We start from the raw sequence: 24,494 nt of genomic DNA, 5'->3' as shown, positions 1-24,494 counted from the left end.
TAAAGGTAAAGCTACCGCAAAATCATTAATAAGAATCTTTAAAATTCATGTTAAAAAGTACAAGAACCAAAGAAGTAAACTATATTCCCTTTTGTGAAATTTCAAGCATAGGTCGCTTTCTCACTGGTACTATCTTTTTTTTTCTCATAAATACTCAAATGATAAAGCCAATAGCACATATGTTGCATATGTGTATATGTGCATGTATGTATGTTTATGTGCACATTAGAAATACATCCTAACTTTAAAAAGGTTTTAATACTTCTATAAATTATTTAAAACAAAAGTAATTTTCTTTGTTTCTCCAGTAATATCACAAAAATCATCCAAATTAATTTTGGAAAAGCATTATTATGGTACTTCCAGGGATTTCCCATAAATGACTAGAGTCATAAATTCTTCATCAAAGACATGCACAGCAAAAACAATCTACTTCCACAACATCACTTTGTTGCCTTCCCTTCCTCTCTTGTCACATGGAAATATTATCTTTTTTTTTTCCAGTGATATCCTATACTTTCCTATTTCAAGCCTTTATAAAATATCCTCCACCCAAAATACTCCCCTCACATGCTCTCCCTGTCCTTACACCATAGCCAATCCAAGACCCATTAACAAATGTTACTCCTTCCATGAAGTCTCTTCAGAGCTCCCTGCAGGATTTTTATACCTCTTGAATTCTCAGACCCTTCTCTTATTCTACCTTGAATATAGCCAATTGTGTATAACATGATACTATACCTAACGCTATGTAATCAAACGGCTAATAACCACTGTGGTTTAAAAAGTTTCCATATACTGGAAACTTCCCTCACCTAAAGTTTTTGAGACATAGAAAGTGTTCCACAATACTTACATTACATTCTGGCAACTTCCCAGTCAAAATGTCTTCTACTCTGATGGAGACATCTTCCACTACTATCCCACTTCTGGCATGCTTGACACTAATCTTGAAGCTGGTTATTTTGCCATTTGGTTGCCAAGGTAAATACCAAATCAGGTTTACTGAAGAATAGTTAAAGGCCTCAACTGTGAGATTCACCACTTTTCCTGGAGCTGGGAAAGTGAGAGAGATTGCAGGAAAGGATAAAATACTATTATAAAATTTAGAATGGCATTTATATAATGTTGGGATGTTTTATTTCTCATATTATATAAAATTAAATATACTCTCTTAGAAAAAAGATCTACTCAGGCAAGACTTTTTGAAATATATTTAGTTAATTTTGCCTAAGATAAAGAACTGGAATTTGAGCTCATAGAGTTGTGGTTAAGACGGAAATAAGTTAACTTTAGCATTATTTATCTAATGGATCCATGGGTGAACTATTTCAAAATAAGTCTGAAAAATATCCAATCAACAGTTATTTGTGAATCTACAAACAAATTTGAATAACAGATCCCCTCCTAAAATATTTTGGAATTACACAGATTCCTTAGATAATGAAGAAGTGGCAAATTGAAACAATTATTCAACCATTTATACCAAAGAGCACATTTCTGGAATGTATGTAAATATCTAGTTTCTAATATAAAGTGAATAGCACCCAACTGGTTGTGATTATGATATTTTGAGTTTTATACACCCTCAAAATCAAATTTCACCGAATTCACGATACTTTATCATCAATTATTGATAAATGGCAATAACAATCCATATGCTAGGGGCACCTGAGTGGCTCAGTTGCTTGGGCATCTGCCTTCAGCTCAGGTCATGATCTCCTGAGATCAAGCCCTGTGTGGGGCTCCCTGCTCAGAAGTCTGCTTCTTTCTCTGTCCCTCCTCTTGCTCGTGTGCTTTCTCTCTTGCTTGCTCACTCTCAAATAAATAAATACAATCTTTTTTTTAAAAAAAAGATATGCTATTCTAGCTATTCTAGCTAGGATGAGACAAACATGAAGCCAGAATGAAAGAATATTATGCCCATTAATTTCAAGGTAAGTTATGCAAAACTGACAAAGTAGAGTAAGATCCTTTAGCATTTAGAACAAACCTGATAAATACTACTGAAAGAAATAAAAACAAAACATGACGGTAAATCAATATAAGTGATAACAGAGGTGTCTACTATTAAGATACCAAATAATAAGAGTTTAAATGTACATTGTACAGAAGAATACCAAAATATGATTTGTAAGTTATATAAATATATAAATTATATAAGGAACTTAGGTTCTGGGAATGAGGGTTGTATATGAATATGAGTTAAACCAGAGAAACTAGGACAATTAAGGATAGCTGAGTTTTAATGAGAAAAATATAAAACAATTTAGAAGGATGATTAATCATTTATAATGAATGGAATGTTAGATGGAAATTTTTTCAAGGAAAACTCATCAATGTAATTATTTAAAGCTTAAGAAGGAAGGACAATGACAATATAACTCTCTGACACTAAATATTTAACGCTTCAATTTCTTTTGGATGGATATAATATAATAAAGAAAAATATTAAAAGGTTAAATATATGATGCTATGAAATTATGAATTAAAACTTTTATCATGAATCTTTTAAAACTGAATATATTTGATATATAACTGTATAAATTTAAGGTGTGATTTGATACATTTCCATATTGTATTATGACTGCCATTGTAGTGATATTTAGTACTTCTACCATATTACATAATTATAATATCACATTACATACTATAATATTGCATGGTTGTCTATATTAATTATACTGTGCATCAGAGATCTATGGCTTATTTATTACTTGAGTCAAGTTTGTACCCATAAACAACATCTGTCTCATTCCCCCAACCCATCCTCTGGTAACCACCACCATTTTACTTCCTCAGTGAATCCTAATCATCCTTTAAATACCTTATTTGTGTAAACTATCCATACGTTTATAAGTATGCCTGATATACATACACACACACACACACATTAAATATGTACATGCAAAAAACAAATTACAGACAAGCTAACACACTTTCAAATGAGCCTCAATAACACTCACAGGGAATTACTCAAGTATAGAGAAATTTGAATTTATAAGGTAACCAACATTCATTAAATGCATGATTTTAAAATATTCAAGAAGTGCTCCCAAAATATTAAATACATACATAGATAGTAATTATGTTGAACAATTAATGAAAAAACAGTATTTTTATCAACTTGCTTTAAAATTTTTGTTTCAATTAAATATTTTTGCTTGTGTGTTCCTTTTGTGACTTTATGGTGTCTGAAGAATAATCCTGGCTCTCTTCTGTAGTTGGTAGGTCTTTCCCTATCTTGAATATTCTAGTTTCTAGTTCTGGAGTTTTATGTGCCAAAACCTATTATTTCTTGATATTCATAGAGTGAATTTATCCATCTTGATCCAAGTTAAGGTTTGATACTGTAGTATCAAAAATTTCTATTTATAGTCATTTCATCTTTCAGATAAGTGTCTTCCAACACTTTGAGGATACATCTAGACTAGTAACATGCACATATTTGTATAGCTATGTGAAGGTGTCTACAACTTTTCAAAGTACACTCTATGCAAAGTATACATTTACTGAACCAGAAAGGAACTTCATAAATCTTTTTGCATTTCTAAATATCCATCAAGTTGAAAATGGAGGGCATCCCATTAAAGCCAAAATAAATTAAGTGTTTACCTGAAACAATACTGAATGGGAAGTTAAGAAGTTGAGATTTTTGTGCTTATGGATGCAATATTAATTCAGAATGGTATAATTAGTTAACTTTTATACTCTTCCTAAGAGTATTTTTATTCATGAGGAAAGGAATTCCTTCTGATTTGACCATAATAAATATAGTTTATTTATTCTATTGAACTAACCCTTCAATTTGGGTTCTTTTAGCACAAATAATAAAAAGGGGCACTTGGGGAGAAAATTACAGAACACTGATGCAATTAAATTTAGATTTACATTACATTTTTACCACTTTACATTTACAAAAAAAAAAAAAAAGGAAAGATAGGGACAAGAGAAATTATATAATTCTACAATTTGCCCAAAAACACACAACAAATAAGAAACAGTGAGACATCCAAGAAAAAATTATTTCATATGTCATTCAAAAATTATTCCAATTAGCTTCCCTAAAAACTGAAAAAATTAGTGATAATTTTTCTTTTATATCCCAATGAATATTTAATTTTGAAATGATAGTTTTCCCACTGGAATTTTAGTTGTATAAATAATTTGAGAGTCAATCTGCTCAAAATCAAAAGAGTAATTTAAACCTCATAAATCATTAATTTCTAATTTTAAATAAACTCCTGAATTTTCTCTAACTTCCTATGGAATAGGACATATTTTCATATACTTCTTTAGATAAAGTCACAATAAAAACTGGGCCACAAAGCTTGATGCATATTTTTTAACATGAGTCATTGCATTATCCTCTCTAGATACACAGAGCCCGTTTCAATTTATTCCTTTGGGATAAAGTGGTTCACTGGAAGATTTTTATCTTTTAAATATGAGAACATTTATAGTTGTAAAATGTTTATAGAACATTTACTATAAAAATTATAGAATTTCTTTTTATAGCACTTGTCACTAACCTGACATATTACTCAGTAACTCATTTACTTTAGCCTACAAGAATGTAAGTTCCACAGAAAATATTTGTTGTTGAATGGAGATGCCATTATTTATTCAATCATCTTGCACTTATTGGTTCTAACTTTTTGCTATTATGTATAGAGGAACTGTTAAATAAATAAAAGCACCTCCATTCACTAGCTTATTTTTATCACAAAGCTTATGTTCTACTAGGCTGATATATACAATAAAAAATAACCAAGTAAATGTGTAATGCATCAAGCTGATCCAATGACCAAAGAGAATTTGTTAGGACTAGAAATGAACAGGAGAAAATAGAGGTTATTTTAGAAGGTATAATTAGGAATGTTAATGTGAGATTTGAAATAACTAGGGGAGAGAGACAGGGCTATTGAGTGAAAGAGTATTCCAGTTACAGGAAACAGCAAATGCAAGGGCCTTTCGATAGAAGATAGGTGTAGGTGGTATATTTGGAGGGAAGGAAGAAAAGTTAGAGATGGATCAGAGAGGGAAAAGAGCATTCAGAGTGCTGTGGACCATGGGAAGGACTTACAGTCTTCTCCTGAATAAGATAGAACCATACTAGGAAGAGAGAAGTAATATAGTCTGGCTTATATTTCAAAAGATGATGTAGCTCTTGTGGAGAGGAGGAACTGTGGACAGGTAAGTTGGAAACCAGAAAACCAGTAAGGAGACTTAATTGTTCAGGCAAGAAGTGATGATAGATTAGAGTGATTTGCAATTAGAGTGAGATTCAGGATGCATTTTGATGTAGTTCTGGCAAGATTTGCTGATAGAAAAAAAAAAAGATTTGCTGATAGACTATACTATGAGAAAGAGGCATCAATGATACATCAAGTTCTTCCCTCTCCATCATTGAAAGAAGGGAAGTATCTTAAATTGTTTTGGTAATGACTACATGTTGTGGAATAATAATACTATAAAAATCCGTATTTCCAAAAGTCCAATGTCATAAAAATGCATATGATTTGATATTAACAGGAAAAGGTGGGATATAAACTTGCATAGATGGCATAAGCCTACTTTCATTAGTACATAGTCATATAGACACATATATATGAGAGAAAAAAGGACCAGCCGGGAATGCATCAAAATGGCAACGGAGTTTTTATATGACAAGACCATGGATAATTTTTACTGTTTGTTTCTTATTTTTTCAAAGCATTTTTTTAAGATAACACTTTCTGTTTTTATAATCAGAAAGAACAATATATATTTTAATGAATAACTATCCAAGAGGATTCTAAAAGTAATTGGATGGCCATGCTGTTGAAAATTTTATAGATTTTAACACCATTATTTGGTTTATATAGCTATTTATCTTAAATGCCAAAAACTTATAATTAAGTTAATTTAGAATGATTTAGGCAAATTACCACTTTCTGCAGTTTGGAAAAGAAATGGGTCACTAAACACTCCAATACCAGCACTGTTTTCAGCAGCAACCTAAAATAGACCGAAAGAATTATGTTCAAACTTTTTACTCTCTAATTAAACAGAATCTGAAACAATAAAATTTTGACTTGTTGATAAGTTTAATGGCAAAGACACTTTTTCCTTAATTCCTGCAATATTCCCAAAGCATAAAGCACACATGGAGCTATTCCATATTTCCATTTTCCTGAAGGGTGTATTTGCAGCATATTTTGATTCAACAGGTTTCTTAAATTCCTGATGGAAAAAATTAATAGTCAAGTTTTATAGTCAATTAGTAGTTATAATAGTAACAGTTACTATTTGTGGGCAACTTTTATGTACCAGGAACTCTCCTAGAAACTTTACATATCTCATTTTGTCCACATAATCAAAACATAAGATGTTTTTTTTTTTCAAAACATAAGATGTTCTTAACAGCATTTTATAAATGAGGAAACTGATTGAAACAAGTCAAGTACCTTGATTGAGTCATACAGAAATAAGTTGCAGAACCAGAATCTATTGAAGTCATGCTTATTTCTAAAGTTCAACTCCTTTCCATTATATTTACCTGATACCAGACACTATGACTATTTCTGTAACAAATACAAGACCATGTTTATGGTATCTGGCTTGAGAGTTTACAATCTAACCAGTCAAATACATACTCAAGAAAAAATTTTAAAAATGAGTATAATCAGTGAGACTAAGTATTCTGAATTTAAAAAATAGAAAAATTCTTTTTGACTCAGATAGTCTAGTCAAATAGCCTAGAATAGGCAGAGAAAATATCCTTATTGAGCACAAGACTCTTACGCTCTTCCAAATGCCATAACTGGAGTCTGAAAACCGTATTTAAATTGAACTCCACCAATTCCCAAATGAGTAGTTGTAGGTAATTTACTTAGCCCTGTTCTAAGTCACATTTTCCTTCTCTTTAAAATGGGAATAACAATATATCTATGTCATATAATTGTTCTAAGGACTAATTGAAATAACTCATGTAAAGTACTTAATAGGATTTTCCCCAGATCATATAGATTTGATATCTGCGTTTGAAGATATCAATGTACTGCACCAAATACCCTTCGGAATTCTGCAATGGTTAACATTTATTTGAACAGTGTAAAGGTCACAACAATGATTTATAAAGTATGAGATTAAAAGGAGAATAAGGGCTTCCCAATAGGCCTGAAATAAGAGAATTTAAAGGAATAAAAATTCATACTCCATAAAAATAGATCTAAGCAGAACTCGGTTAGCTAAATTACCTTTCTGTCTTCAATAGCTTATTATCACATTAAAATTTAATCTTTAAATATCACCTTTACATATCTTTATATATTATCTTAAATAGTAACTTTTACTTATTACCTTCAATATTTTAACATATAAACTAATCTGAATATGTGCTTGTTGATAGAAAATATGCATACTATGTCATTTTTAGATGTCCATTAGAAAAGGTTTCCTACTCTTTACTCATGTTTCTGCAATGAAATAGCCATCATGAATCTTTGACTTTCACCTTGGGTTTGCATCAGTAAAAATTTCCTTTTTACTATTTCTCATATGAGGGATCCCTGCTATTGGGATGCTCTCTAATTCTTACTGTGTGCTTTGATTCCACAAATAGGCATGCTTCCAATAAGGAAACCCCATGCCAGGCAAATTCTCTTTCCCATCATTTCTTACCACCCAGAAAGCCATCTCAGTTATGTCTTATATTTATACAGCTTTTATAGATTCTTTCTCCATATTTAATTATCTTAAAAGCTCAAAGAACATATTAATGTCATATTGAAAATGGAAAGGATCAAAAAGATATCTGTATCTTTTATTATACTCTGGAAATATCACAAGTATATCTTAATTGTAACACTTTCATATTGCCTAATTTAAGATTGCTTTTTATATGTTCTTTATTTAATTTTTAAATAAGATGTTTAATTTTGCATATTATAAACACTGTAAAGAACTAAAAATTTTTATAAACACAATAAAACAGGGTAAAATTTCAGGAAACACTTATTGAATGGAATTGAATTGAATACATTGTTCTCTGAGAAACTGGCTCAATAGAAACTTTCATACCATTATTCAAAGTTTGATGACAGACATACAAATACAAGAAGATTAAGAGAAAAATACAAAAACTAACTTTAGATTTAGTGAAAAAGTAGAATATTTTACCTCTGAAGCCTAAATTATGTAATTTAAGCTTGATTTATTCTTTGAAACAGTCGCTAAATCAAATGTTTTCAAAATAAATAAATTATATGAATACCCTTAAAAATGAAAAGAAATTATAATAGTTCAAATGTTAAGAGCCCAGATGTGCACTGAGGTTATGACTCAGATGATCGTTCTTTAGTCACTTGGCTATGTTCAACTATAGGCGTTTGTTCAGTGAGAAAGAGCTCCTTCACTTTAAAAATGAATGAAATATTTTAATACTGAGTATTAATACTTAATACTAAATATTAACAAAAATATTACCTTGATTTCATATGTTGTTCCAGGATTAAGATTAGTAAGAAGAACTTCCAGACTATCTGGCTTTGTTCTAACTTGTGTGTATTCTGTTTGCATCCATGGACAAACCTCCTTATATTTCACAATGTAAGATATAATCCTTCCATTTGGATTAGGTGGTGTATTCCAAGACAGAAGAATCCCAGCAGATCCAACTCTTTCTCCTGCTAGGAAGACTGGAGGCCCTGGTTCTATTTTTAAAGATATGTTGTTAAAAGGTCAAACAATTATTGTATCTTCACAATCATAGTAAGAAAGTTTTTTGTTTTGTTTTGTTTTGTTTTTTACAAATGTACACTTTTGAAGTTCCCAAAGACTAATGGTCTCTCAAATGTGAATTTATCCTCCCTCGAGCTTTGCTACCAAAAGAAAAAAAAAAAAAAGACTAAATGCCTTAGGGGATACCAAAAACATTCTTTTATAAGAATGTAAAAAATGGAATGCTACGACATACTACATGCCAAATACCCTTTTCACGCCAGATCATTTTTAAAAGAGACTTATTTGTGCAAAGCTTCCCCATAAAACTAAGAGAGCAAGAATACAGTCTTACCAACTAAATAATTCTTCCTAAGCAAGAGCAGTGAGGTTATCTTCTTGGCTCTGGATTATTATTTTTTGGATTATATAAATATTACCATTAACAGTCTCTGATCCATTTCACAAACAAGTATAATTATCTTTACTCTCTGAAAGTCAAGAAAGCTAAAGAACCAGTAGAACACAGATGCTAAACAGATCACTTTCTTAAGTTTCCATTTTGCTTTAATTACTAACCTGTTTTCATGTTAGTGAAAAAAAATAGCACATATGACTCATGTAAGTATTTCCACCCAATGGAGTTATATTAGCTGCAAATACTACTTCATAAAAAGGGAAGACATATATACTCACTTGTTACATTCGTTGTCACTGTTCTACTAACAGGTGAGCTGTATGTGGTAGCAGAAATAGAAGAGATAGTTACATCGTACCTAGTACCAGGAACCGCATTGGAAACATCAACCTAGAACACCCAAAGCAAGAATTGTGTTAAAACTTTGTGGAAAACAAGAAAGCTAAAACAATAAATCTATCACAACAAGAAAATAAAGAACATCTCACTCTATAACTCTGCACTGTTTAAAATATTCCAAGTTCCATATTATTGTAAAATATAAATTTGTTCCATCACATAACTATTTACCAAATAACAGGTAAGAAAAACTTGCAAAACTTACTGTGCTATCAAAAACTAAATCAGTATTTCAATCTCTCTAGTTTATTATCACAAGAAACAACTATTTAAGAGTCTTAGGAAATCTACAGCCCATTGTTTAACCCTTGTTTTTAGGAGTATATATGAAATACCTGGGTCTCTGAAGTTCCAATAAAAAGTAAAAGAAAAATGATAAGAAAATCCATCATTATTACATTTTTCAAGCAGTGGAATCACATTGATGGCTCTAGAGAGAAATGTTGCCTGCATTAATGATTTAAAGACAGATCCTCCTGGCAAGTACACAATTAATGAGCCTGGATTACTCAATAGCTCTGCCCTTTCTTTGTTAAACTATTCATGAACCCTTGGATGGCTGGCTGTAGGTTCTGGTAAGACTTAAGAAAAAAAAAGGCATAGACGTTGCTAAGGTAACAGTCCACCCATGCTGAAACTTACACTCATCAATTCAGCATCAGTGTTTTTGTCTTCATTTTATGCCTTTTAAAAACTCTCAGAAGAGTGAGTATTCATGGCGTATGAGTTTCATAAAGCACTTTCCTATGAGGACCAAATATAAATACAAGTTGGCTCGGCAAGTACGAAAATGAAAACTATACCTGATACTCTCCACCTCCAAGATCTTTGATAGTAACAAAGCCACTGTCAGGAACAAGATCCACATGAAACCTTTCCACATGGCCAGAGGGCAGGCTCCAGTACAGAGAAAAGGAATGCACAGAAATATTGAAGGCTTTAAGTTTCTGGGGTTTTTCTGGTTCTGATATTTTTAAAAAATAAATAAAGGTTTGAAATTGAGTTAATTCTCCTAAAGATTCAAAGAAAATATTAAAATCAATAGTCTATCAGATTTCAATATAACCACATTGTTAAAAAAAAAAAAAAAAAAAAAAGCACCGAGATCTTTAAATTCTCTCTAGTCACACAAAGGTGTCAAGCACTTAAATCTTTAATAATAATAATTTTTAAATACAATTATCAGAAGTAAAATATCCATTTATGTATCTGTTTCTGGGATATTCTTTATCTGCTAAAATCTGTCAGTTGCCCAAATCGTTTTGGTTTTTTTTTTTATGATTTTATTTATTTATTCATAAGAGACACGGGGGGTGAGGGGCAAAGACACAGGCAGAGGGAGAAGCAAGCTCCATGCAGGGAGCCCGACACGGGACTTGATCCCAGGACCCCAGGATCACGCCCTGAGCCAGAGGTAGACGCTCAACCACTGAGCCACCCAGGCGTCCCCAAATTGTTTTTTAAAGCTTATGCTCTAATTGAAAATTTGAATCATTTTAAGCAAGGACTTAAATAGTCCAAACTATTGGACTTATAATATCCAATTATCTGGATATTTTACCAAGCCGAAGATAATTAGAAAAAATATAACTAACGTCTGCCAAATTTTTCAAAGGGTGAACATTTCTGATGAATATTTAGTTAGGTGTCTCCTTAAAAAAAAGAAAGAGCTATTTTCATGTAGGAAATGAAATATGATAGCTTTTAAACAATAATTCTTTAAATAAGTATTAATTATCCTAGCCACTTCAACCATATTTTTCTACCTTTGCTTCCACTGTTCCCAAAGTTTTGTTTATGCTGCTTTTACCTCCTTAAAGGGAGTTTTCTACTTAAAGTTCTTCTGATTGGTTGCCAATGAGTCAGATTTTTGCTCTGTCTTATCTTTAGTGCCAATTCCAGACAAACAATATAGGGGGAGGAAGAGAGATTATGAAGCCAAGCATGTGAAAAACATACCTGATAAAGACCCAATCTAATAGCATTTCCAAAAGTAAGGACTCTAGGATTAATTATTTAGCTCCACTTCTCATTTTAAAGCCCATGTATCAGAGATGACTTAAAATGGATATAATAAAAAATGAAATATACATCTTGTAACAAAACTATTAGGGCATATGGCATAAAATAGACATCTTAACAGGTCAATTTCTCACGTTTAGGTGGGTGAGAGAGATACTTCCAGAGGAGCTTTTCTTTATCTTCTTTGAAAAGTTCCTTTAATGCTTATAATGCTTCCCTATAAGTGATCCTGGTATTGATGAATTAATTTCCTCTATGACATTCTCAAAGATACAGCCAACATTCTCTTGGCATCATCTCCAAACTGTTATGTAGGGAAAAGTGTATTTTTATAATGACTCTTTAGAAATACTGTAAACCCAAGGTGAAAGGTCAGAGGAATACCCCATTTGTAGGGGTAAAATTCCTTCATTGTGCATAGCTGCCGGCATTTTTCCTGGGTCATTTGGCACACAGACCTATGTCCTCTCTATTCCCAAGCTTAAGAGAAAAGAGCTCAGTTCTCCTCACCAGCCTACATTAAAATACATAAAGGTTTAACATGACAAAAATCCAATGAATTACTACTCACATTTTCTGATTTATATGAGGGCTAATACTATTTATTTCCTCAAAGATCCTGAAATGCAACTAAGACTTATGAAATCTTAGGCAAAACCTGGGAAAAGACCTAGGATGAAACTCTGGAAGAAAAAAAAAAGATAGAAATGAAGGTCTGTTTACTGGGATGGTGGTAAGATAGGATGTAGTTTCCTAGACTGTGGTTTAAGATTACACACTGAAGGACTCTTGGCTAAGGATGAAGTATGTGTCACCAAGAAGAGGAAGGATATATTTGTCTGGAAATCTGCCAATCTGATCAAGAGGGAAGGTCTGGAAGCTTCAAGACAGTTTGGTAAGGACTTTTCAAAGCAGAGTGAATAGAAGAAACCCTGGAAATGCACTGAATTTAGTGTAACTGAGAAAGGCCAGCCTAAGCTTCTGGAATCAAGTAAGAAGGAGGAGAGGTGCTGATCATGTAGGCCATAATAAAGATGTTAGCTTTTTCTCACTCCTAAATGCAATGGAAAAGTGGGGAATTTTAAGAGGAAAACAATGTGACTTTTTAACAATTATTATTTTAAAAGCTTTACTTTGAAATGATATATGAATGGTATAAGATTTGGAGAGAAGCAAAAATGGCAATAGGAGGCCAATTCGTAGATGTTGTGTTAATATGAACAGAGGAAAAAAAAAAGGAGGCTTGCCCTCAGAAAAAGGTATGGAGATGGAGTAATGCTTATGCTATTGTGGAAGAATGCAGACTCCTGCATATGGGCTGGAATACTCAATGAACTGAAAGTAAACACATGGCTTGTACCTCGTGGGATATAATCTCTTAAGAGGTAGGAAAATATGAAGCAAAAATATTATTCCCAACCAAATTGTTGCTAACCAATAAAAATCAAATTGGGAAATGGATGTGTTTGGTTGGAGTTTTCAGAGAATATTGCATTGTGTTCAATTTAATTAGGGATAGCAAACAGAATTCTAGGCTTAGGTACATATTTTTTTAGACCAGAATTTCTCAAGCTAATCCTCAGAACCCTAATACCTTGGAGTCTAATAAAAGTTGTTGTATGATTAAGCCACTTTGTCAATAATTTCTTTTTTAAGTTAAACAGCTTTCTTTATTACAGGATATCTCAGAGACTTAAATATGCTTAACTGTCTTATGATTCTGTAAAGCAGCACTGTCCAAAAACAACATGATGGGAGCAACATTAAAAGGATAAAAAGAAACATGTAAAATTAACCCAATATATATTTTATTTAACCCAATATATCAAAAATATCATTTCATCTAGTCAATATAACTAACATTATTAACGAGCTAGTTCCCTGTCTTCCATACTAAGTCTTTGAAATCCTATGTCCTTCACATTTATAGCACAGCTGAATTTAGACTAGCTACATCTTAAAAGTCAATAGTCCTAGACTGCTAAATCATGACATATTGAACAGTATAGCTTTAAAGAATCTCTCAACTTTTCCCCTTGGCATTTTAGTGAATTTACCTAAATTGCATTTTGAGAAGCTGAAAAAAGAAAACCCAGAAATATAATCCCATGATCAGTGTCCATAAAGAAAACAGTTCAAAAGGAATTAAGAGGACCACAAAAACAAAATTATGATATAAACTATGGTATATTAACCTTTAAGAAAGAGTAAGAATTCAAAATGGAAGAGCAAGCTACACAGAGAACTCCTCAGTAGATTCTGATTCAAAAGAATATACATACACAAAGTGGGAGAAAAATGTTACATAACTTGGAATACCCACAAAAAAAGCTGCACCTACTTATCAAAATAGTATCAAGAAAACAAAAGTCAACTATTTTAAAATAAAATGGGAAGACTTAAAAAGTTTCCATTATAATATTTTCTATGTGCTAACACTGTATATAAGTTTCACATTTACTTCCAAGTGAAACAAGTCAATCGGAAAAGGACAAACATTATATGGTCTCATTCATTTGGGGAATATAAAAAAATAGTGAAAGGGAATAAAGGGGAAAGGAGGGAAAAATGAGTGGGAAATATCAGAGAGGGTGACAGAACATGAGAGACTCCTAACTCTGGGAAACGAATTAGGGGTGGTGGAAGGGGAGGTGGGCAGGGGGGTGGGGGTGACTTGGTGATGGGCACTGAGGGGGGCACTTGATGGGATGAGCACTGGGTGTTATTCTATATGTTGGCAAATTGAACACCAATAAAAAATAAATTTATAATAAAAAATAATAAATAAATAAATAAATAAATAAATAAATAAATAAATCCTTCCATGATTAAATCATAGGCTGGGCATAATATATACTATGACTGAGGAGATACTCATGCATAAGACATGCAAAATTATAACAAACTCCTACCAAATTTTTTTTTTCCTACCAAATTTATGATGTCTTCCACACTGTCATAGCACTTTCACACACTGTATGTAATGTAACAATTTATAAGTACATACTATTATTGTTGTCATTTAAAAATGAGAAAACAGAGAAAGAATTTAGGCAACTTCACCAAGGTCTTAAAGCTAGGCTAACAGGTGAATGGCAGAGCCAGGATTTAGACCTAGAAGCACTAGCTTCAGAACTTAAGGTTCAATTATTATGATAACTGCACCACTTTAACCTATACAAAGTGGCTTATAAATAGTAGTAGATCAAGAAATCCTAAATCAATCAATATTTTATAGAGGATTCAAGCAATAGGGCGATCCATAGTTTTAAGTCTAAGATTATTATTTGAAATGGCCCCCTAAATTGAGACTCTACCTAAACATGCCCTGTGTCAAGGCAACACATACTTATCAAGCACCTATAGCTTCCTCATATTTCAGAAATATAAACTATTAATAAAATAAACATTCTTTAATAAGTGAGCATCACATTAGCTGCCACAAGAGTCTAAACAAAGAATCGTTTTTTAGGACAGGCACTGGTCATAGGTCCTGGAACTGGATTACTGGGTTTAAATCCTGGCTCTGCCACATTAATAAGATTTTAGGCAAAATCCTTAACCCCTCTGTATCTCACTGGCCTCATCAACTTGGGGATAATAATACTGCTACTACACACGTTGTAGTGAGAATAAAATAAGTAAACACATGTAAAGTGCTTAGAAGAGTGGCTTGAACATAGTAAGGCTTAGTACATGTAAGCCATGATTAGTAGGAATTGTTATTCCTCCTATCTTTCTCTGTAAACCTTGGCCATCTCTTTGTAAAACCATCACACTGCCTCTTCTTAATCTCTTACTTTTAGCCCCCTCCTCATGTCAACAGTGCTCTGCACACAATGGGCCCTCCAGCATTGTTCCATTATCACCACTCTCTTTACAAAAAGCAGGGTGGAGGGATCTTTTACTGCTCCAGGTTCTCTCTAATCAGGAATCCTAGGTTACCACCCTTCCCTATTTCCTCTATCAACCCACTTCCCAAAATCACTCCTCTCCTCTAACACTTCCATTATCCACCTATAATCTCTCAAATCCCATCTCCTAAACCACACTGTAAAACCATTAGAACCAGTAGAACATTAGGTTCCTACTATTTCATAAAGCGCTCTCTTTAAAATGACCAGACTAGGGATCCCTGGGTGGCGCAGCGGTTTGGCGCCTGCCTTTGGCCCAGGGCGCGATCCTGGAGACCCGGGATCGAATCCCACATCAGGCTCCTGGTGCATGGAGCCTGCTTCTCCCTCTGCCTGTGTCTCTGCCTCTCTCTCTCTCTCTGTGACTATCATAAATAAATAAATAAAAATTTAAAAAAAAAAAAAAAAATAAAATAAAATAAAATAAAATGACCAGTCTATATCTTCCATAAAACTTTTTTGACACTGATGTTACTTTGGTTACTTTTTCCTCAGACCAAATTCTAAGTAAGCAAACCCTGTCCCATTCATTGCATAATCTTCCTTACCTGTCCATCAGCAAAATATTTATCATACTTTTTTCTCAATCTTTGCTCAGTTGTCTATTTGATCATTCCATCCAACCCCATATATCAGTGCTTACCATAGACCACTTGTGATTTTGCCAACTTCTGGCAATTTCTGAATTTCTGAGGATTTTGGAAATGAAATTAGATCATCATGATTAAGATCCTACTGCTATGTAGTGGGCAGAGGTCAGGGAAATAGTTAAACATCCTACAGTGCACAGGACAGATCAGCATAAAAGAGAATCACTCAACCCAAAATGTCAATAGTGCTGAGTTTAGAAAACCTGCCAGATACTAAAACTTCTTGAATGCATCCAGTTTTAATGTGTTGGATTGTATTACCTATTGTGACACTCTGCAGGAAAAAAAGACATTGAATACATGATTTAAGATATGCGCTTTTTAAGAAATAGCAAAGATGCACAGTATTTATATATAAACTATATTTGAAATGTACAAAGTTGAAATGTACAACTGGGTGGTTCAGTTGGTTAAGCATCTTTCTTCAGCTTGGGTTATGATCCCAGGACTGTGAGATCAAGCTGAGCCCCATGAAGGGCTCCCTGCTCAGCAGGGAGTCCATTTTTCCCTCTCCCTCTCCCTCTGCTCCTCCCTCTCTCCCTTTCTCCTCCCCACTGCTTGTGTGCTCTTGCTCTCTCTAAAATAAACAAAATCTTTAAAATTAAAAAAATTAAATGTAAAAAGTATAATAGAATGTTTAAGAGCCATAAGATTCTCAGAGATCATGTACTCCAAATTACACTGAAACACAAAAGCCCAAGATATTAGGTAATGACCAATAACAGTCAGTTAATAAGTATCAAATCCAAGAGTAAAGCTCATTTATGAATTCTAAACTCACTGCTTGTTTTACATTGTCACATATATATCACATTTAGGAAAACAATAGTGTATTCAGTATGTAGAATAATGACACTCCAAGGTGTCCATATGCTAAACCCTAGAACCTATTAATATGTTATGTTATATGGCAAAAGGAGCTTTAGATGTAATTAAGATTATGAATTTTTTTTAAAGATTTATTTCTTTATTCATTCAGAGAGAGCGAAGAGAGAGGCAGAGGGAGAAGCAGGCTCCATGCAGGAAGCCAGATGTGGGACTCAATCCTGGGTCTCCAGGATCACACCCCGGGCTGCAGGCGGCGCTAAACCACTGCGCCACTGGGGCTGCCCAAGGTTATGAATTTTCAAACAGAGAAGTCAACCTAGATTATCCAGGTAGACCCAATCTAAGCACAAAGGCCCTTAAAATTGAAAGAGGAAAAATAGTCCCATGTAACAGAAAAAAAGGTAGGATAACGTTTAAGCATGAGTGCAATTCAATCTCCTTTGTTGGCTTTGGAGATGGAAGAAGATGATTACAAGCCAAGGAATGATGCTTCCTCTAGAGCTGGAATTAATTCTCAGCTGACAGCCAGCAAAGAAATGGTTACTTCCGTCCTACAACCACAAGGAACTGAACATTGCTAACGGTTGTTATGAACAAAGACAGTTGTATGAACAAAGAATTGGGTTTCCCCCGAACCTATAAAAAGGAACACAGCCCTCTGAACACCTTGATTTTAGACTGGTAAGATCTGTGTTGAACATATGGCCTACAGAATTAGGACATGATAAATTTTTTGTTGTTCCATGCCACTAAGCTTATGGCAATTTGTCGAAACACCAATTAGAGGCAAATAATATGTGTAAGAACCACATAACAAATATCCATAGATTGAGTTATCGTTTCATGTTTGCTTTGGATCATGTTGAATTCACAGTCTTAAAGATTACTTAAGAGTAAAAAAAAAAAAAAAAAAAAAAAAGATTACTTAAGAGTAATTTCATGAGTTATTGCTGTTCTTTTTCCAAAAAATTAAAATATTGATAGGTTTCACAGCCTCATTTGGATTTTAAAATGATGCTTTATTCATAATAGGATTTTGTTCTCTTCTCATATGCAAACAAAAAAAATCCTACAATGTTGAATGCTTATAATTCCACAAATATACCATTATTCATTTATATCTCCATAATTTTGCATAGGCTGTTCCTTCTGTGAGTCCACCTTTCCTTACATCCCATATATCCTCTAGTCTAATTAGAAAACTCTATATCCTTTATAGTCATTACCAGGCTCAAAGAATCTTCTCCATCGATGCCATGGAGCTAGTCATTCCCTTTTCTGTGCAACCAGAATAAGTTTGAACTTACTTCCATTGTTTCACCTATTAATTTGATTTATACTATATGTGCTTCTATGCTTCCATTCTTTACTACTCTATGTACATTCTAAGACTATACTTTTTCATGTGTGTAGCACATAGTAGGACACAAAAGACAATGAATAAGTTTTTAGGAGGATGGATGATTCCCCAAATTATCCACCTAATTTCACTAGCTGGACCTCTAATTTGATGTGACACTCAAGAGAAATATTAACTACATTTCATGAGCACTGACCATGTACCAGATATGTTTCATCCGATTGCACTTTATATATATTATCTCAAAAATCCACAGAATATCCCAATAAAATGAATATTTTTACATCATTTTATAAAGTTTAAATTTTCAAATTGCAAAAAATGCATTGAACTTTTATTTTGAACAGTATAATATGCAACACAAATATAAATTTTTAAAATATAACCAAGAGTTTGTATACCTGCAACAACTCTGATAAATGTGCCAGGTCCTTCAACATTGCCTCTCATTCTATGTATTGTGATGTTATATATTCCACCAGGAGTCAGATCTGTAACTGTGTGCTCTGTAATAATTCCCCAAATAAGATATTCTTGTACAAATGTTCTGTTTGATATATAAATCTTGTAATGAGTGAAGTTGGTCTCTGTTGGATTCCACATTAAATTGGCAGAAGTAGTATTCACAGCTTTTAACGTTAAGCCACATATCCTAGATGGTTCTATTGAAAAAGTAAATTATATGTAAATTAAAATTGCATATATATGTGTAAAAACAAAGCAAACATGAATAATATAATTTAATCGTCTATGTACTAATCCTTAAATTTATTCATGTATAACATCCTCCATGGTCAGCTCTGCAAATAGAGGAATAGGACATTATATATATTTGATTTCAATTTAAGTGGCACATTAATATCCTCTCTAGTTCCCAAATGATTTTCCTTAATCAATCATAAATCACTAGTCATTCCTGTAGACTTGTGCTTCCTGAGTGCTTGTAACAAGAAGTATCCTCATACTATATAGTCCCAGGTTTGTTAGCTACCACCTAGCAGTTAGCTAGATTTTAAATAAAAATGAAATAGAAAAACTGGATACCTGGGTGGTTCAGTTAGTTAAGCATCTGACCCTGGATTTTGGCTCAGGTCATCATGTCAGGGTCTTGATATCAAGCTCTGTATTTGGCTCCATGCTAGGCACGGAGCCTGCTTAAGATTCTCTCTTTTCTGTCCCTGCCCCTTCAAGCTTGCTTTCTCTTTCTTTTTTTTTCCTTTTTTAAAATTTTTATTTATTTATGATAGTTACAGAGAGAGAGAGAGAAAGGCAGAGACACAGGCAGAGGGAGAAGCAGGCTCCATGCACCAGGAGCCCGACGTGGGATTCGATCCCGGATCTCCAGGATCATGCCCCGGGCCAAAGGCAGGTGCCAAACCGCTGTGCCACCCAGGGATCCCCGCTTTCTCTTTCGAAGAAGAAGAAGAAGAAGAAGAAGAAGAAGAAGAAGAAGAAGAAGAAAAAGAAGAAGAAGAAGAAGAAGAAGAAGAAGAAGAAGAAGAAGAAGAAGAAGAAGAAGAAGAAGAAGAAGAAGAAGAAGAAGGAGAAGAAGGAGGAAGGAAGGAAGGAAGGAAGGAAGGAAGGAAGGAAGGAAGGAAGGAAGGAAGGAAGGAAGGAAGGAAGGAAAGAAGGGAAGGGGGAAAAGGAAGGGAAGGGAGGATGGAAGGGAGGGAAAGATAGGTTAGAGAATGAGTAAGGGCCAGAAGTAAGGTACTTTCAAATGTGGTTCTCCTGGTTACATCAAAGTTTTCAGCATTCCTGTATTGCTGCATATTTAATACATTTGTCATTGGAAGTAATATTGTTTCTTGCACTACCAACTGGTCTCCACTGAGAGGGGATCCTGTATACTTCACAAACTTTCATAAGAATTATTGGTAAGATACTATTACTCCACGTCACCCAAAATATTATGAGACTGATTTTCAGTCAATTTACAAACATCAGGGAAGAGAAAATTTCTCTGCTTATCAAACCCCTTCCTCAGTAGAAAATGAATTGTGTTTATATTATACACACACACACATATACATGTATACACACATATGTTCCATGTGTGGCACACACATATATATATATTGGCTTAAGATTATTTAAAAAACTCTAGGTACTTCCCAAAACACTTAGGCTATAAAGATTTTGTTATTGTTCATATAGTTTTTGAGAATTATCTTAATCATATTTTTATAGTCATAATTATTCTGTATTATCAGTTTTTATCTTAAAATAGCTTTATTTGTGCTAAGCCAAAATACTTTAAGTTCTCATACAACTATAAGGCAAAGAATTTATTCATGATATAACCATACTTGTAGCCACTTTCTTCATTGCAGATAAACTGTAATCTTTGCCTCTAACTGTCTTCAGGTCCAACATGTAGTCCATGCCTGGAATCAAATTCTTTACTTTGGCTTTGTTACCATATACAATTATTTTAAATATCTTTTCCTTTCTAGATGCCATACTATAGGATATCTAGAAAAAGAGAAAGAGAAATTTATGTTTTTAATTGCTTAAAAATAATATACTTAGCACCAACTCTGTATGAATCAAATTCATATACATTAATACTGCAAGGAAGGGACTGTGGGTCTTCCTATATTCACCAAGGAGTAATTTGGGGCGAGTTTTTACTGAACTTAGTAAAGTTCACATAGTAATAAGCATAGTGCACTGAGGTTTATGCATTAAAATACCAATAGTCTCAAACTGTTCTTTAAATTTCATTTTTATATACACACACACACACACATATATACACACTTACATGGATATAAATGTATGCATATATATGTATATACAAATATATAAATAAAATATTTAAAATATATATTTGTGTACATATGTGTATGTATATACATATGTATATTCTCACTTATATGTGGATATGTGCATAATAGATGTACTGCATAATGAATTGGAGTTTTCATGTTGGCCACTTTAAAATAAAAAAATGTGTAAAATTGTTATGTAAAATTCTACTCTCCCAACTCTACATAAGCAGAAGAGGGAGAAGGAGAAAGCATGAATCACTGGAGTCCCAATTTTCTGACCTCATGAAGAATACCATGGCTTTTCTCTGACTTCCCAAGGTATGGTAATAGGGTGCTTCTGCCCACACCCCACATTGTAGGTAAATGAGAAACTGACATGTATCACTACTATAAATCGAAGATGCCTACTAGAAAGAATGATACCTCCCAGTTGGACGTACTTAGCAGACTTCCTGCTCATGTTCCTGACTGATCAGAGAAAAAGGAAATTGGAAAAAAAAAAAAAGAACACTGCAAAAACAAGAGCTGTGGAGTAATCTGTACACCCACTTTTGCCCTGACAAAGATGCCAATTTCCCATGAGTCAAGTACAATCACAGAGAGTAGTCCGTGTTAAACCATCTTGCCAGTACCCCATCTAAGAAGGCTGGCCTCTGTACAAAGACCCTGGTAGCAAAAAGCAGTGAGATATAATGTCAGAGGAAAGGGTTGAGAGGAGGTGGGAAAGGTTAAGCCTGAGGTAGGTCCATCATGTCATGGAAATGGACAATGGAGACAACCCTTAGAGCCCTTCAGAGAACTTACACCTGTGCCTCAGGTATTTGGAGGACTGTTAAACAGATGGGAAGACATTCAGTGTTAGAGGAGTCAAACAAAAACAAAAATAAAACAGCAAGAGTGAGAACAACAAAAATAGACACCTGGAATAGAGAACACATTCCAATTTTTATTAAATTAACGCATGATAAATGTCATGCTCCATGCCAGCCCATCTTTCATTGTAACCTGAGCCAATCAATTATTCATTAAAGCTCTGAGAATTGGCATTGCCTTTAGAAATTTTCAGTGGAATAACCTGATAGTTCTAACACCTTAGAGATTTATTGATGCATTAAAAGCTATAATAACCTTTACTCTTCTTCACTCCATATTTCATGTTTGTAAAGCAGAAAGATGTATCTAAATGAAAATAATGACATTAATTTTATAAATTATTTAAACTTTATTATGCTTTTAAAAACAATTGTTATGTGGTAGGAATCAGAGAAAAAAATTTCCTAGGTAGACATGTTTATCATTGTCTTGTGGGAAGGGTGTTTTGTTACTGAGAAGGATAATCATGAGGTCTAGAAACATATCATTGTTTATAAGTTGTCACTGACAATTACCTTGCTTGTCTGGCATATGGAAATGCAGGAGGAGTAAGGAGAATGCTAAGGACTTTTGGTACAAAAAAGGATGGTGGTAGGAAGTACCTTGTAATAGTAGAATATAATTTTAATGGAGTGCTAATTAGAATATACAAAGAGTTGTATTAAGGTATTAATGAAGGGATAGAAAGAAAAGAAATAGTCTGTAGTGATCTCACATAAAAATATATAAATTCTTAAAATCCAACTTGAAGGATAGAGGTTTGTTTCCCAAAGTATGTGGACTATACATCTAATAGAAACCAACTGAAAACAAAGCAATTTTCACTTTATTTCTAGTTTTAAAGCATACTTTGAAGACCTGGGATAATTAATTTTAAATGATTAGGAAAATGATCCCAATTATGCAATTACACTGTGCTAACCAAACAGGATACTGTTGCTTAATTCATTAAAATTTAACAAATAATCTCATTGATTGAGAAAGACTAGGATAACAATTAGTGATATAATATAGCTGAAAAAATAATCTGAATCCTAAATATTAACATGATTCCTTTGAATAAATTTTACTTATTAGTAGATACATACCTTACAGTCTCTGGGGAAAAAAGTGCTCATTCAAAAATAGGAAAAAGCAACTCTAGGGTTATATATTTTACCTGACAACGAATAATTTTATGCCTCAGTTGACTGCAAAGAAAGATCATTCTTTTTGGCATTTGCCTTGAGAAATGAGAATCAGGACAGCCAGACAAGGGTAAAAAAAAAAAATGTGAAATTACAATTAACATTAAAAATGTTTAGAGTTTTCACTAAAGAATTCCTACATTGAATACAAAAAGGAGTCCAATCATTTCAGAAAGGATAGAATTTTTAATGAATGATTTATTAGGAGGCCCCTATCATTGAATGACATTTAGAAATAACAAATAGAATGTTCACTCCTGACTTTGTGAACTTACTAGTGTAGAATAACTTCTTTTCCATGAGTATGAATCCTAATAAAAGGGCATCTCAAGTTCTACCCTTTACTGATATTATATTCAGTACTGATATCTTCCCTCAATAATTACCCCAATCATATATGGGAAAACAGTGTTATGTGAAGTTTTACTTATTTATCAAACATTTACTGAGCTTCTAATTCAGGGCAACCATTAGAATAGATACTAGGTATCTATTATACTGTGATAAAGAAGAGAGGAAAGGCATCTGATTGTAGGGAAGCTTCTAGTGGAAGCACCTAACAACAAGCAACTCAATGAATAAATGAATGAGATAACTCAGCTACATAAGGGATTGAATAAAAAGAGCAGTTTTATTTAGATTAGAAAATCAGAGAAGGAGATGAGAAGATAATATTTGAGATTAGAATTTAATAATAGGAAAAAGGCAACAAAAATTGAAAGCAAGATATCCATGCAAAATGAATGTCAAGGGAAAAACCTTGTAATGAAGATGTTTTTGGCATGCTAGGGGAACAGAGAGAAAGTCACACATGGTTGTAGCATAGCAACAAAGTAGATGGGATAGATGAAGGTCCAATCAGATGAGATCTTGGAGACCATGTCAAAGAGTTTAGATTTTATTTGAAGAGCAGTGGAAATCTACTAGGGAATGTTAAACTAATAAGAGACACTTGTTTTTAAAAGCTTTCTTTCTTCTTAGCTGTTATGTGGAAAGTGGATTGTAAGGAAATTAAGAATGAAAACAGAGACCAGTTGGGATGTGAGAAGCTACCATCTGTCACCTAGGCCGCTGGTCTTGGTAAGAAATGATAGCAACTGGGCCAAGAGAGGTGTAATGAAGACGGAGAGAAATAGACACACTGACAATCTGTTTTAGAGGTATAAGTGGCAGGACTAGCTGATGGACTGAGGGATGAGGGAATAGGAAAAATTGGGCAGTGATTTAAGGACAGTATCCTTTCCTAAATTGGGAGAGACTGGAAGGAGCAGGGATGGGCTCACAAGAGAAAGGCAGAGCCTTGTAAACCACGGTAGGAGTCTTTAAATACAAGAATGATATATAAATTTTACTTATAAGAAAGAGC

General features: G+C 33.4%; 1 protein-coding gene across 3 annotated transcripts in view; it reads right to left on the bottom strand.

Moving 5' to 3' along the window:
* The window catches only part of PTPRQ (protein tyrosine phosphatase receptor type Q), a 247,193-nt gene that overhangs the window by 182,789 nt on the left and 39,910 nt on the right, over window positions 1-24,494 (bottom strand). For all 3 annotated transcript variants that reach the window (XM_049094355.1, XM_049094356.1, XM_049094357.1), the window contains 7 exons: window positions 20,604-20,769; window positions 18,696-18,956; window positions 10,324-10,484; window positions 9,400-9,511; window positions 8,470-8,696; window positions 5,931-6,000; window positions 857-1,056 (listed from right to left, as the gene is read on the bottom strand). In XM_049094355.1, the coding sequence (XP_048950312.1) occupies window positions 857-1,056; window positions 5,931-6,000; window positions 8,470-8,696; window positions 9,400-9,511; window positions 10,324-10,484; window positions 18,696-18,956; window positions 20,604-20,769 (1,197 nt within the window). The remainder of the gene's footprint in view (window positions 1-856; window positions 1,057-5,930; window positions 6,001-8,469; window positions 8,697-9,399; window positions 9,512-10,323; window positions 10,485-18,695; window positions 18,957-20,603; window positions 20,770-24,494) is intronic.

The sequence above is a fragment of the Canis lupus genome, chromosome 15, assembly GCF_003254725.2.
Source record: "Canis lupus dingo isolate Sandy chromosome 15, ASM325472v2, whole genome shotgun sequence".
Classification (NCBI taxonomy): Eukaryota; Metazoa; Chordata; class Mammalia; order Carnivora; family Canidae; genus Canis; species Canis lupus.
This window is presented reverse-complemented; position numbering and strand designations above follow the sequence as displayed.